Source organism: Dipteris shenzhenensis, chromosome 1, assembly GCF_047967505.1.
Source record: "Dipteris shenzhenensis isolate YYH24624 ecotype China chromosome 1, Dip_SZ_1.0, whole genome shotgun sequence".
NCBI lineage: Eukaryota > Viridiplantae > Streptophyta > Polypodiopsida > Gleicheniales > Dipteridaceae > Dipteris > Dipteris shenzhenensis.
In genome coordinates, this window is record NC_141596.1 from 25179481 (window position 1) to 25194972 (window position 15492).

Here is a 15492-nt window from a genome sequence, read left to right on the forward strand (position 1 = left end):
TTTCAATCCCCATTTCTCATTTTCTTATCTCAACTCTCTTGTCTTCCCTGGCTTGTCACACTCAAAAATATTTCGGTCCCAAAACAGTTATGATTTCAGGTTTAACCTTTATGCTTTTTGTCTTCTTTGACCCCCTGCGCTTCCCCTCCGTACCACCTCGCTACCCCCTCCGCTACCCCTCGCTACCCCCTGCACTCCCCCTGCGCTAGCCCCTCTGCTCCCCCTACGCTACCCCCTGCTCTCTCCCTGCGCTAACCCCTGCTCTCTCTCCCGCGACCCCCTGCTCTCTCTGCTACCCCCTCCGCTACCCCTTCGTACCCCCTCCGTACCCCCTCGCTAACCCCTCCGCTACCCCTGCACTACCCCCTACTCTCTCTCTCTCCCGCTACCCCCTCTGCTACCCCTCCGTACCCCCTCCGCTACCCCTCCGTACCGCCTCGCTACCCCTCTCTCTCCCCCCCCCCCTCCGCTACCCTCACTACCCCTTTCAACGACACCAGTGCTACCAAGGTCATGATCTTTAACACCTCTCGAGCAAACATGCAACGGAAGCAGTTTACTTTTACTTTCGATGGGTCACCAGTCGAGATCATATCCTCATACACTTACTTGGGGGTCAATGCTTCCACTCCCACTTCTAAGACCCTCGAACCAAGGTTCTGCTCTCCGACTCCTGGGTCCGACCAGCCGGTATGTATGGCAACCCTTGTTGGGGGCCTGACATGTCAGAGATAGAGTGAACACGGGTGGAGCGCCTGCAGATCCTCATGCTCTCACGGATGATCCGGGGGAAACCGTCTGTAAATCACATCATTCAGGCCGAGTTTGGTGCTTCTCCACTCTAGCTACATGCAGCCTTTCAGACCATTATATATCTACATCGGGTTAGATCATATGGTGCACATCAGGGAGACAGAGGTTGCCATGGTTGGCTCTCGATTCCTCCATGAGGTTGGCAACAGAGGGAGACGAGCGATGGTATGCATGGACTCACAAATGGTTTGGGAGACTAGGGTTCCACATCGATAGGAAACCTCCTTTTCAGTATAATTTAGATGCCCCTTCGGTACTCCCACCCACCATCCTGATCAAGCCACACCAACCAGGTCAGTCATGAGGATCTCCTGCAGCTACGCACCTTTGGGACCTGGTTGGAGCCCAGGGAGCTTCCAGTGAAGCTGACTTTCTACAGAGACTACTATCTTCGTATTTCGGAGGGATTTCATCACACCACCGGGGTACACACCTTCATATGCCTCACTCACTACGGATCTCCATCAGACAGTTTCGAGTATCATTACACCGCCTCCGCGTAGAGAGCGGCAGAACAGAGGGGATGCCCAAGGAGCATTGCTTATGCATATTGTGCGACTATTAGGAGGTCAAGTCGGAGGAGCATTTTATTTTCAGGTGCCCAGTGTACTACGAGATCCGAGGTCGCTATCACTGCCTCTTCAGAGACAACTCTGAGCTCCTTTCCAGATTCCTCGCCTACCCAGATCAAAGATGCCTCGCGGCCTTCATTCACGAGGGGGTCCAACAGAGAGTACTTACTAAAGCGACGAGGCTTGGCCACATCATCAGACACCTCTCAGAGCAAGATCACAGAGTTCTTCTCAACGAGTGACATTAATCGTCCAGTCTCTAGCCGCAATCTCTAGCCGCAAACGTGAGACAGACGACCGCAACACAACACACGAGACATCGAGGGGACACATCACTCTGGGAGGCCTCCCGTCATTCGGATACGTCCCACCGGAGTCAAAAGGCTCTGGTCTTGGGTCGAGCCTCGTCCAAGAGACCGATACGTGCAACACCCCTTGACGAGCACCAACATTCCATCACCGGCTATGCACCAACTAGGGCGACATGACATATGGAGGATTTCGCTCCGCTCCAGTCCTTTTCTTTTCATTGTTACATCCAGATGTATTTGATTTAATTATGTATGATCAGACTTAGGATTCAACATGGGTGATATGCTCGTTTCAGTAGCTCCATCCTTACTATGATTTGAATCATTTTTTTTTCATTCTCTAGCTGCAGACGTGAGAGACCCCGACCCGACGACCGCAACACAACACACAAGACATCGAGGAGATACACAGATCACTCTGGGGGACCTCCCGTCATTGTTTAGACTCGGGATATGTCCCACAAGAGTCACGGTGGCTCTGGTCTTGCGTCGAGCCTCGTTCAGGAGACCAAGATGTACAGCACCCCTTGACGGGCACCAGCGTCCCATCACCGGCTATGCACCAACTAGGGAGACATGAAATACGGAGAATTCCGCTCCACCACTCCAGTCCTTTTCTTTTCATTGTTACATCCAGATGTATTTGATTTGATTATGTAAGATCAGACTTAGGATTCAGCATGGGTGATATGCTCGTTTCAGTAGCTCCACTCTTACTGTGATTTGTATCAGGTTTTCTTTCAATCTCATAGACCCATCGGTCTTCCGAAGACTCTAATAAAATTTCTTTCTTTCTTTCTCCCTCCTTTTCTTGTTCCCACCTTCTAACTTGCTCTCTCTAGAGTCGTGGTCATCCTTGGGCTTGCCCTTTTCAAACCTACGTTTCCGCCTTTATTTTTTGCAAGGTCTCGCATCTTTGTCCAATTGCTTCTCTTGGGCAGCTTCTTTTAGTACTAGAGAACCAAGCTCATCAAACACTGGAGAGTCCATTGACCTACTATCACTACCGAATCCTTTGAAGATTTCTGGAAAGTGAGACAAGTACAAGCATGGCCAATTGACTAATGTCCACCTTGCCAATCGGTCTCTCACAACTTTCCCCTTAGTGAGATGGTCATCTAGTCCCCTTCCATCATCCCCATGATGAATGGGGAGGGAAAGGATGTGTAATGTGTTGTTGATCTCATATACATGGTTTAGGATCTTCAAGCCCTCTACTACTGATCCGCAAGCTAGATGTGGGCTATGAGAAACTGAGGTGTTGTTGCCTGCCGCTGAGAGTGCCTCCGCATCAATCCCCCATAGCCATTGGATGTACTCGTGTCTCAACACCTACTTAATGCGCCGAGTCCTTAGGTTTGACCTCCAATACAAGCATGGCCTACTTGTTGGAATGGTCACCTCCCCATCTGTAAGCCCCCATATGAGGAGAGCATCAGGGAGGTAGACCTGCAGATATTGGGGCTACCACATGGGCAGCACATGAGCTGCCATGTGGGCAGCTGTTAAGGCAAAGGGCAGGCCATGGAGCTGCAAAAGAGGCAGCAGATGAGCAGGCTGGAGGCAGCTACGTGGCGAACTGTCTGCCACAAGATATGGGCAGACTCAGGGCCTGCATCAGACCTGACAGAAGGACAAAACAGTCTCTGGCTATGGCTGGCTATGGCGACCTGCTTGGTGCAATAAATGGACAGGCATAAGGCCTGCAAATAGGCCTGCAATAGGCGCAGGAAGGGGCAAAGGCAGCAGCCCAAAAGGGTCTGCCAAAGGCCCTTTTATAGAGCTGGTTGGACCAGCCAACCAAGTCTTTTTTTTTGACAGACCAAGTCGGCCAGTCTGGTCGGCCAGATTGAGCCAGGCTGGTCAGTTTTTGTCACCAGCCCTTGGGGGCTATAAAAGGAGAGCTTCAATGCCCTCATTCCAGATCATCTGGAGCAGCCAATCCACTAACAGAAGGAGCAACAGCAGGGCTACCTTTGGGCCTACATTCAGGAGGAAGAAAGAAGTACCTTGTGCTGCAGACCTAGGTCAAAGTAGGCCTTGAATGCTGCAAAATTATCCGACTGGGACTACAGAAAGGCCAGCCCTGTCTGCAGTCTGCCAGACTTGATTCTGCCAACCTGCTGGGCCATTTCAATGCCCCCAGTCTGTGAGCAATGTTGCTCCATTACCAGGCCTATTTATAGGCCTTGGAAATCCTCTCTGTAGATGCTGCCACGCACTCATCTGCTGCAGTCAGCTTTGATGTAGAAGCCTTGGCATACTTCTCCAGACAAGGCGAGATCAGTTTCCTTGTTATACGATGGTTCACAGCAGATCAATGACCTTTCTACCAAAGAGGAAGTTTTCTTGGTGACGACTCCATGTCCCTTTGAGAGAGTTTGCACACCCAGGTGTGACTATTTATGAGAACCATCAAAGAGCGAAGCATAGAGTTAAGACTTTGTGGTGGAGGTTGCTAGACCTTGGGATTTGAGGATCGCTCCAGTACCACCTACAGAGATGGGAGAGCTCACTCAGAAATGGAGCTTGATCTGGAGATTAAGATCTGGTTGAAACAGACCCAAGATCCGTGGTACTTTGCAGGGTTTGGTCTGTTGTTATCTTTTTGAGGGGGACGACTGAATAATCTATTGTTCCGTGGCATTCTGAAGACTACAGAGTGTTCATGACTTAGGCAGGCACCAGCACAATGCAGCAAAGAGGCCAGATGAACCATGTAGACAGACTTCCAGGTCAGCAGATCTGCACACCTGGTTGGGCAGTCTGCTGCGTAGGTCAACCATAAAAGGGCTCAAATGCGGAGCCATTTTACAAAGTCTTTGGGCAATCTAGCCTCTTCCTCGGTACAGACCAGCAGCCTGTTGGAGAGCACGTGTGGTGTGAAGTAGGACAGGTTCTCTCCGTTGAGCGGTTGCACCGGTGATTCAATTGCACACAGAGGCAGATCAACATCCTGCAGGAGAGGCAGAATGTGGTGCACAGCAGGTTCCATAGAAAGATTAGCAGCAAATTCACCTAAACAGCGACTGAAGTCAACAGAGACGGGCAGTGATCGTGGAGAGTTCAACCACAGTAGGAACAGCAAACAGAGTCTCAGTCTGGTGCCCCAGATCAGTAATTGTCTGCTGTAGGTGATGGTAGAGATTTGACAAGGTTTTCTACTTGGGTCTGTTACCTGTATATGAAACTGCTTGGCTGTGCATCTGTGTGTTCTCTCTCTGTATTGGAAGTGTTATTTCCATATAAACAAGCACAAGCAGTTGTATGAGGTGGACCAAAGATGTCTGATACTAATTATCTTGAAGATTAACCCAAACAATTGATTTAGGGTGAGGGTGGTAATACTACAGCTCCCTCTGGCTACTTACTTCACACTCTAGGACTCATCTTTGTGCAGAAGATACGTCAACGGTAGTTGCACATGTTCAGTGCACCTCAGGAAGAAAGCACACAGCAGCAGCAAGGAGGCACTTTAACTAAGGGAAAGCCCAATGAGCCTATAGGAACTATCTGCTCACTAGCCTGCACATAATCCAAGACAACAGGCAGGAATCTGTTCCAATTGTGGTTGTCTGTTCAGTCTTCAAACCACTTATATGCCCAAGCTCTGTATAGCATTGTTGCCTACCATTCGAACTCACGGCTAAAAGCAGTATTTGAAGAATTAGAGTTCACCTGGTCTGTTGATTTGCAAGAGAAGAGTAAAGAAGAGTGAATCTCAAACGGATAATGATGGCGACATCAACAAACATAATCAAGACAATGAAACTACTCTTCAATGAAGAGTATAAAGTTATCCCAAGAAGCATACAAGAAGAGCAACTAAACTGACAGACCGGGGCTTAGGAAAAGGAGGATAATCACTTCAAACCCAGATAATTCCAAGACTAAAACCTTTTTGAAGAGCACTTCAGACCAACAGTAGCAAAATGGGCTGAAAAAGAATAACAGACTTTAATGCACAGACACGTAAGGCAAAGGAAATTTCTGCTATAACCAACCTCTCTAGCTGGGTCTCATTCGTGTATTTCGTGATTTTCACTGATTTTGGGATATAATCAATACACATACACCCCCCCCCCTCTCTCTCTCTCTCTCTCTGTGTCTGTCTGTCCATGTGTGATGTAATATCCTCCTGAATCAATCTGAAATACTACAGCTGATTGATTTTTAGAACATACACCTCTACAAAACCTTAACCACAGTTGCATTTGAATAGAATGACGTTGAAAAATCATGATTTATGGTTTTCAAGAATAATGCTTTGCTCTATTACATTTTGACCTTAGCAGGCAGTATACATGAGAGAAAGGAGATGAAAAATCTTCTTCACTGTTCATGCTTCATTGTCCAATTTCATCCTGAAATCTCACCATCCAAATGAAGCCAATCCATGTTTGCAATGACTGGACTCTCAAGTTCAAGATTGATAGCTGGTCCTGCTAGGCCAAAGAGTTGTTCTTCTTCTGATAAATTTGCCCTGAAGTTCCTTGCCATTTCTTCGGCTTCACGAAACACTCGCTATAGAAACCAAAAAGAAAAACAAAGGCTTTATTAAAGGCTGGACATCACAAAAGCAAATAATTTTAACTCAGAAATGGCAGGTGGGGATGCTACCACCTATTCTTGGGACCACAAGAGGCTATTCTTGGTGAAATTTCAACTACCGGAACTTTTCCAAAAAAGGTTATCACACTTCAGAAACAAAGCTAGAAGATCTAGCTATTGGCAGTTCTTATTAGGCAGACTCAGCCATGACAAAGGCTAGCACTAAAGGAGAAGGCTAGTTCAAAATCTATTCATTCAAGCTACAACAACTAAACTTGAATTTACAAATATCTGATTTAATTTTCATAGGCAGACTCCATTAAATTATTAATAAAACACTAAAATATTCACGAAATAAAAGCAATCTTTAAAAATTACATTATTTTCCAAGAACTTTACATAGAGGACAGACTTACAATATCACTCGCAATACAAAGTGGTGAAGCAAAATTGGACCTAGGCTCGACCAGGCATGAACTAACATCGTTGGTTCATGAGGCTTGTTTGCCTATCTAATTGCTAATGGATACAACTTAACTCAATCTATAGTAGGAGGTCCAAGTTGACCATCAACAACTTCAAAGCTATGTAGAATCCTAGCACCTCTTTTCTAACGTCTAACGAGAATTGCGACCATTTTTTGGTAAAATGTTTGATTAACCTTTTTGTGACTAAGCTCTTTTGAATCCCAAGTCACCTCAGCTAATTTTGATTTCAGAAACCACGAAACTAGCCTTCCAAACAAGAAAATTGGTTTAGCAAACAAGTACTATCACAAATCCGTATTTATCGCTAGGAAGAAAAAGAAAATATTTTATTTCGACTTCAGTCAAAGGTTAGTGGCTCTGGCCAAAGGTTATTGACTTTGGTCAAAGTGAGTTTACTTTTGTCGACTATAAAAGTTTCTATCTTTTTGATTGAGTTTGCTTAGTTGCATGGTGGGGACGGCCACGGAGGACTAGGATTAGTCCATAGAATTAGAATGCATGCACTAGCTAGCCTTTAACGGGTGCAAGTGCTTGGTGGTGTTTTATTTATGTGCAAGTGCTTGGAGAGGGCTAAAATCCCCACATTTTAAGGGGAAAAGGCATGCAAACTGAGCGCAAGTGCTGAAAGAAGTTCCACGTTCAAGATTACTATCTTTACCAAGAATTGCCACAATTAGCAATCAGCTCGCCTCTACTAGGGTGAAGGATGAAATTTGGAGCTGACTGCTCAATTGTAACAATGATTTTTTCTATAGCTTCTTATGTGTGCTCTGCGAGAGTTGACAGGATGGACACGTGACGGTAATGGAGAGGATGGAGGTCGATGACGGTGACGGTAACGGAGGTTGATGATGGTGATGGGATCAATGGCAGGACTGTTGCGTTATTCTTGTTGGCTGCTCATAGTGAGGGGATGGAGACCAACAGGCGGGCAAACGTAGGCCAACAATCAGCACTAAATATTCTGCCATAAAGGGTAGCCCTCATACGGCGAACTGCTCGTCATCTGTCCCATAGCCGAATTGGAGCTCTACGATCTATTATCCATCTGTGCCCCAACCGAATTAGAGCTTGCTGGTACGCTCGTGTTGCTTGAATGGCATGCTCGAGTCAGCTTACAAAGAGCTCTGGCAAATGTTTTGAGGCTCTTTGCATTGTGGCACTGGTCAACCGGTGCGTTGTACGTTATTATGCCTTCAAAGTGAAATGCATCAAAGATTGGCCACAGCCACAAAATCCCACCGAATTGAGGGGATTTTTAGATCTTGCTTCCTTCTACAGACACTTTATTCGCAAATTTGCCAAGAGGGCAGCTCCTCTTACTGACCTCTTGAAGAAGGATGCTTTTGGGTGGTCAAAGGAAGCACAATGCAGCTTTGAAGACCTGAAATTTTTGCTCACTGATGCACCTGTCTTGGTATGCCCTAATTTTTCACATCCTTTCATTGTTGAGGCAAACGCCAGTGGCAAAGGATTGGGGGCTGTTCTGAGGAAACAACACGGGGTAATAGCCTTTGAAAGCAGGAAGTTTAATGCCAGAGAACTAAATTTCCATGTTTATGATCAGGAGATGCTAGCTATCTTGCATGCTTTCAAGAAATGAGTACAGAAAAGGGAAGGAAAATGTGGTTGCAGATGCCTTGTCCAGGATGTGGGCTTGCAATTTGTCTGCTATCTCTACCATATTTCAGGAGTGGATTCATGGCATTCAAGAAGAGTATATGCAGAATTCTAAAGCAGCTCCCATATTTTCAGATATGTAGAAGCCTTCCAATCAGGGTCATCCGTATTTCAAATTGCATAATGGGCTGTTGTGGTGCCAAGACAAGATTTATTTAGTGCCAGACTCAAAATACCGCCTGCTGGCATGGCTGGACAAGCAGGTATCACTAAAACATATGAAAGAATCAAGCAGAGCTTTACCTGGGAAGGCATGTGGAGAGATGTGGTTAAATACTTGGCTGAATGCTTGCCTTGCCAACAGAATAAAGTGGACAGCAAGTTACCCGCAGGCCTCTTGCAGCCATTACCCATTCCAGAGAGCAAATGGATGCACATAGCAATGGATTTCATCACAGGATTGCCTTCTACAGAGAGGAAATGGGACAGCATCTTTGTTGTGGTGGATAGAATGACAAAACAGGCCCATTTCATACCCACTATACCGGTATTCAATATCGCAGGTTGCTTGGCAATTCATTGAACATGTCTTTAAGCATCATGGTTTCCCTTGGGAAATTATTAGTGACAGAGATGCAAAGTTTATGGGTCACTTTTGGCAGGAGATATTAACAACAGTGGGTATTTACTCACACCTAGCACTACTTACAATTCTGAAACTGATGGACAATCAGAAAGGGTGAACAAATGGGTGGAGGAATATTTGAGGCATTTTTGTCATGATACTCAAAAGTCTTGGGATAAATGGTTGTCACTTGCTGAATTTTGCTACAACAGTACCAAGCATCTCTCCATTAGCATGAGTCCGTTTGAGGCAATGTATGGATGCAAGGTCTGGATGCCTTCTTCAATTGGTGACAAGCTGCGAAAAATTAGCAAGCACGGTATGACTTGGAGAGGATGGATGCCCTTCTACAATTGGCAAAAAGGAATATGCAGGATGCCCAAGCCAAGCAAAAGAAATATGCGGATGAACGCAAGAGATATTTGTCTTTCAAAGAGGGAGATTATGTGTATTTGCATCTCCATAAGAACCGTTATGCCTCGTTGAAAGGTAATACCAACACAAAGCTTGCTCATCGCAAGGTTGGAGAGGTAGCATATCAGTTGGAGCTACCCAGCACCTCCAAGATCCATGATGTTTTCCATGTATCTTTGCTGAAACCACATGTTGGACAGCATGTCCATGTTCTTCCAGAGTTAACACCTATGGATGAAGAGGGCCACATCCTCTATGTCCCGTGGGTTTCAGAGACCATGTACTCCAGAACAAGGCCTACGTAGAGTATCTTATCAAGTTGGCGGGGACTCCCTAGGATGAAAATTCATGGCAGCCAAAAAGCATTGTCCAGGACCACCCCTATCTCCTACCGGATTGATTAGTAGTTGTTGTTTGCTGCACTTTTGGAAAGCCATGCTGGGCAAAATTCTATGGGAAGGGATGGCTGTAATGAAGGGCAACAAGGGGCCAAGTTAGAGGTCCTTTAGGTGGAAGGACTATATAAGCCTCCATCCACTCCCTACTATGTACTTTTGGACGTGACATCTAATCCTATCTACTACCTCCTTCCTCCTACGTGTTGCCTACTCTCTCTCTCTCTCTACCCCTTTCCTCTCCCTCTTCCTCTCTCTCTCTCTCTCCCCCTTCTGCTCCTCTATCCCTCTTTCTCCAAATCTGTCCCTACCCCTTTTCTACAGAACCAATCCCTAATTCCCAAACGTAGGAAACGCATACGAAGGACTCTCAATAGTAGATCGAGTTCATCTTCCTTCTTCTTCTTCTTCTTCTTCTTCATCTTCACAAAACAGGCATCGAGGTAGAAGCAAAGATTCGAGAACATTCCAGGATTAAGAAATTCAAAGAGGAAGGTAAATCTGTTTGATTTGTTAATTATGACGAGGAAGGCCACACAATCTATACACAAATTTGATGTGGTTTTAAGAAAGGAGAATTATCAAGAATCATCTAAACTTCAAATAGTGAGCTTGCATCTTACAGGTACAGCCAGAGCCTGGTGAAGTGACAAACTGCTAGATGGGACTCTTCCCAAGACCTGGGAGAAATTTAAAAAAATGTCTATCGGCAATTTCTCACGAAATAATTTGTGGATGAGGTTCATATTGCATGGGATGGCATTCACATGAAGTAGGGAGAAACGGTGGAGTCCTTCAATCAAAGGTTTTGGGATGCATATTTGCAGGTGGCCTTGTTTCACGAAACTCTAGTAAAAAAGACAGGGAATACATCTAACAAGAAGGATGAAAAGAATGCTCCATTGGATACGTTGTTGCTCAGATAAGAATCTTGTCTAGAATGTTTTGAAGTTCATTTTGCTCTAGCCTATCTATTATCAAAAGGTTTTATCTTTTTCTTTCTCTAAGTTTACTGTCCTTGCAAAAAAACATTTATGATAGAGCCCTACTCTCTTCAGGATGTACCACTTACTTCCTTCAGAGCTTCTCATGCTTCAGTGGACACCTCTTGGGAGATTTTGGTTAGCATTTCCTCTTGGCACATTTGGAGAGCCAGATGTACAAAGGCATTGGATGGCTCACAGATACACCCATCACAGGGGTTTACGGGTATTTGGACTGACATGGTTCACACGTTGATAGCCACTTGGGCTAGCATGCAGGGCCCTTCACGGGCAGCCTCTTCTAGGAGGACTGTTTTTCTTTGAGTTTGGAGGGGTTCTCCCTTTTTCTTGGAGGGTTCTACTGGATTGAGATGGCACTATCAGCCACAATCCTTTCTTTTTGGCTCTTGAGCTTTTCATGCATTGCATGGTGTATCCCGTATGGAGCTTGCTCTAACGGTTTTCTTTAATACTTACTAGAAGTCTCTTTTTTCCAAAAAAAAACAACAGCAGGTAGAGCATGTGGTGTAGGAGCTTGAGGATTGGGTCGTGGTGCCGCATTGTTTGTCTATAACAATTGGACTAGAAGGGGACCATCGAGGAGGCCATCCTCTATGGGAGTCTAGAGGGGTCTCCCTTCTCTAACTTACCTTATGAATAAGTACTCGGTTCTTGCTTTAGCGGAGCCCAGTTGGCTCACACTGGGTTTACCTTTTACCTTTGTTACCATGGGTTTACGATTGACGACCTGGAAATAAAACATCATGTTCCCAACTTTGTGTCACTTTGCACTTCCCCATGGCTGCAAATGCTCCCTTATGTTCCTATTTTTGTGATCACCTTTTTGGGTGGAATATGTAGCAAGCGCGGTGAGGATGTGAGGAGGAGAGTTTGCGGGGGGAGACGAAAGGCCAAGGACCTGATAGGACATGGAGTAGCCAAGGGAGCGTGGCCAACACCCAAGTAGTTTCTTGAGGAGCTTAGTTCCCACTTTGCTCTGATCCGAGATGGATGATCTTATCTCCTTAAACCCCCTTTAGGGCCAAACCCTAAGTAGGCTCCTCTAGAGCCTCTCTAGGAAGTTTCAGCACAGTGGCCTCAGGATCCTGTCATTGCTCTCCCTCCCAAATGGATCCTTTTTTTGTTGAAAAGTTATCGATGAACAATGGATTTAATTTATCAAATCACTGATTTGGATTGAGGATTATTCAAAGGTCAAAAGAGTGGTAGTTAGACCTTAGGTCTTAGGTTAGTCCACTCATGCTATTATGTCATTGGTTGGTCGTTAGAGATTTTAAGGGGCCACATGATGTGGCATACCCCCACATATATTCAATCAAGGATGATAGCCAAAGTTATTAGAAGGCTTGCTGAAGTTATTCCGAGCATTGTGAATGGTCACAAGGGCATCCAAGCTTTTTCATCGAGTATTTTCTCTTAGCCTTGCCATTGAAGGTTGATCAATATGCATTGTAAGATCCCCCCCCCCCCCTTTGTGTAATCTCTCACCTCTATTATCCTCACACTGTTATGATAGCTAGGAGATCCTCACTCTAAGAGAAGAGCACGTGTTGCTAGGAAGTGATTCAGGTTTGAAGGAAAGCATCATGATCAATTCCTGAAGACTTTGAAGTTTGAATAGAGGTAAGGACTTAGGCCTTATTCTATTTGGTACTTGTTTAGTTGTGCTTTATTTGAAAATGCATTAATCATGTTTCATTATCATTTGGTTAACACATGTCATGCACATAGTCTGTGTGATATGCCAACAAGGCACAATAAGTCAAACCAGTGAGTGTCTCCCTTTCAGAAAATGCCAAGTTGGATGGAAGCAACCATGGCATCCAAAAATTTAAGCTTGAGAGTATTCTCAAAGCTAAAAAATTATGGGGTAGAATGGACGGGACGTAAAACTTTCAAGGGAGAATTTCGAAAGTGATGATTATAAGAGCGAACATGCTCATAGTCTCGTGAACTTGAACATTAAAGTAATATTGTCCATGTAGGTAGGAATTTAAAAATCCCAACTAATAGTTTGGAAGATACTGCTTAGTACATATGAGAATGCCAGTACTTCAAAGGCTCTAGTCATTAAGCATGCTTAGAATGCGAGAGGATCAAAATGTTAATGATCATTTAAATGAACTCCAGAACCTGCTAGACCTACTGTCAGTGCATGGTTAAAGATGTCTGATGAAAAAGATATCTTCGTCTCATTGGTATTTGAAACTTGTGGGGACAATTTTGTCACCATTCTCCCTTATGGAGTTAAGCCTCCCACACTAACTCAGCTTAAAGTATCGAGCAAGATAGCCTCCAAATATTCGAGATGATGTGAATTTGATGAAGCATGAAGGATTCAACACTTCACGACCTCACAAAAGTTGCATTTATGCTGAATATGAAGGATTCACTTTCATACCAAAAGGAGAAGAAAGATATCCCCAAAAAGAGCAGATTTGTGCCAAAACGGAAGGATTTCCAACCATCCCGGTTTGAAAAGAAAGGGTTTCAGCCTCAAAAGCCGAGGGAAAACCAGAACCAGAAAAGAGCTCACTTTACACTTAAGCAAATCGAGACCTTCCGGAAGAAAGACCTTCTAGAAGGGAGATGTTTTGACGCGAAGAAGGGCATATGGTTGCCCAGTGACCCGAAAGGCCTTCGAGTCCAAGGAAGCACGAAAGACCACAAAACCCACCAAGGCCTATGGCGGGAGGTATCCCAAATGTTTTGGGAAGAGTGGTCGATTTGCAGGCAAGAGAACTTTGCCTCTTCTGGGGCAAAGTGAGAGACCAGAATGCTATGATTATTTTTGTCCAGGTGCTACATAGAATTTCATTTCTGGGGAGTTAACTCTATGACTACAGAGGAGCTCCAAAGAGCTTTAGATGCAGATTAGATGTTCCGAGAAAACTTAGTTCCCATTACTCCACTTATTGGAAGACTTCGCATTCATGTGCGGGAGTATTTAGACGAGGACGACTTTTTTATTTCACCCCTCATGATGTGGTGCTCGGCATATCCTAGTTCTACAAGAAGGAAGTGCACCTTAAATCGGTAAATTCTGCATATATGGTTTTTGTTAAAAGAGATAGAGAATGATATGCATGCTGAATATAATTTTTAGTCTCTAGAAAATTTCAGAGATTTCTTTTCAGATACCCTTCTAGATGAGCTGCCCCCTAAAAGACCGAAAGATCATACTATTAATTTTTTTTCGGAGAGTGCATTGCTCAACCGCCCACCTTATAGGGTCAGTGGGTTGCAAAGGGAGGAAATAATGAGGACCTTTTATGATTCAGCTCACCTTTTTGTTCCCTAGTCTTGTTGGTTCACAAAAAGGATGATTCTTTCTGCACATGCGTTGATTATCGTGCATTGAACAAGACAACCATTTAACCAGTTCCCCGTTCCCTGTATTGATGATGTTTTGGACCAACTGAAAGGTGCTACAGGTTTTAGCAGGATTGCCCCAAAAGGAGGTATCATCAGACCCGCATACATCCACAAGATGTACATAAGACGGCCTTACATACCACTTTTGGGTTGCATGAACTTTTGGTTATGCCTTTTGGATTGACTAATCCACATGCAACTTTTGATGGGATGATGGATAGAATTTTCAAGTGACCCAGACACTTTTTTTTATGATATCATTGTCTTCTCTAAATCAAATGGACGAGCATAGGCAGCATCTAGCCACAAATTTCCGAGGCTTCACAATGATAAACTTTATGTAAATGGTAAGAAAAATGAATTTTTCTTGGACAAGATTCACTATCTTGGTCATATCATTTTCTAAGGATGGTGTGCAAATGGATCCTGCAAAGATCCAAGCTATACATTAATCGCTTGAGCTGAAGTACGCTAGGGTTATGTTCTTATTACAAGAGGTTTATTCGACAATTTGCTGATATTGCAGCGCCACTCCATGATAAAAAAACTGGTTCCAGGTGGGGTAAAGTCAAAAAACAGCCTTCAATAGTCTTCAAGAGAAGTCGACCACTGAAACTCATTCTTGTCATTCCAGATTTATATAAACTGTTTGATGTGCACTGCGATGCATGTGGGGATTGTATTGGGGCTTCTCTACATCAGGAGGGGCATGTGGTGGCCTACGAAATTAGGAGGTTGCAAAATGCTGAAAAGCCTTTGCAGATTTATAAAAAATAATTGTTCGCTTTATTCATGCTATGACCATCTGGAAGCATTACCTTTTGGACTGGACTTCACGGTCAAGACTGACCATCAAAGCCTAAAGTATTTCTTGAGTCAAACCACGCTCTCTCAAAGCACATAAATGGGCAAACTTTTTCTCTATGTTTCATTTTCGGATCATTCATACGACAGGAGTGCACAAAAGAGTGCTAAATGCGATATCTCGGGGGACCCCAGTAAATAATGTTACTATTGCTTATCATCATGATCTAGAGCAAAAATGCAGGCACAGTATGCATCAAACGCAAACTTTGGAGTGGCATCTAGAATACCATTGATAGGTTTAGCAAGCAAGCACGCTTCATACCTATTTGGAAGACCATTAAGGATTATCACATGGCTAAGGTATTATTTGCAACAGACTTTCAAACCATGGTATGCCTAAATCTATAGTCAGTGATAGAGACCAAATAATGACAAATTCCATTGTTTTAGATATGTTGAAATATTATGTGGCTGACCAGAAGACTGAGTGGGAGAGAGACCTTACGTTGGTGCAGTT

At 44.4% G+C, this 15492-nt stretch overlaps 1 protein-coding gene across 1 annotated transcript in view; it reads right to left on the reverse strand.

Annotated features, from left to right (window-relative positions):
- Positions 1–5920: 5920 nt before the first annotated feature.
- LOC147905592 (uncharacterized) overlaps positions 5921–15492 on the reverse strand; it is a 31680-nt gene continuing 22108 nt past the window's right edge. Inside the window, exon 8 of the mRNA XM_087373563.1 lies at positions 5921–6220. Within this exon, the coding sequence (XP_087229689.1) occupies positions 6056–6220 (165 nt within the window). The 3' untranslated portion in view covers positions 5921–6055. The remainder of the gene's footprint in view (positions 6221–15492) is intronic.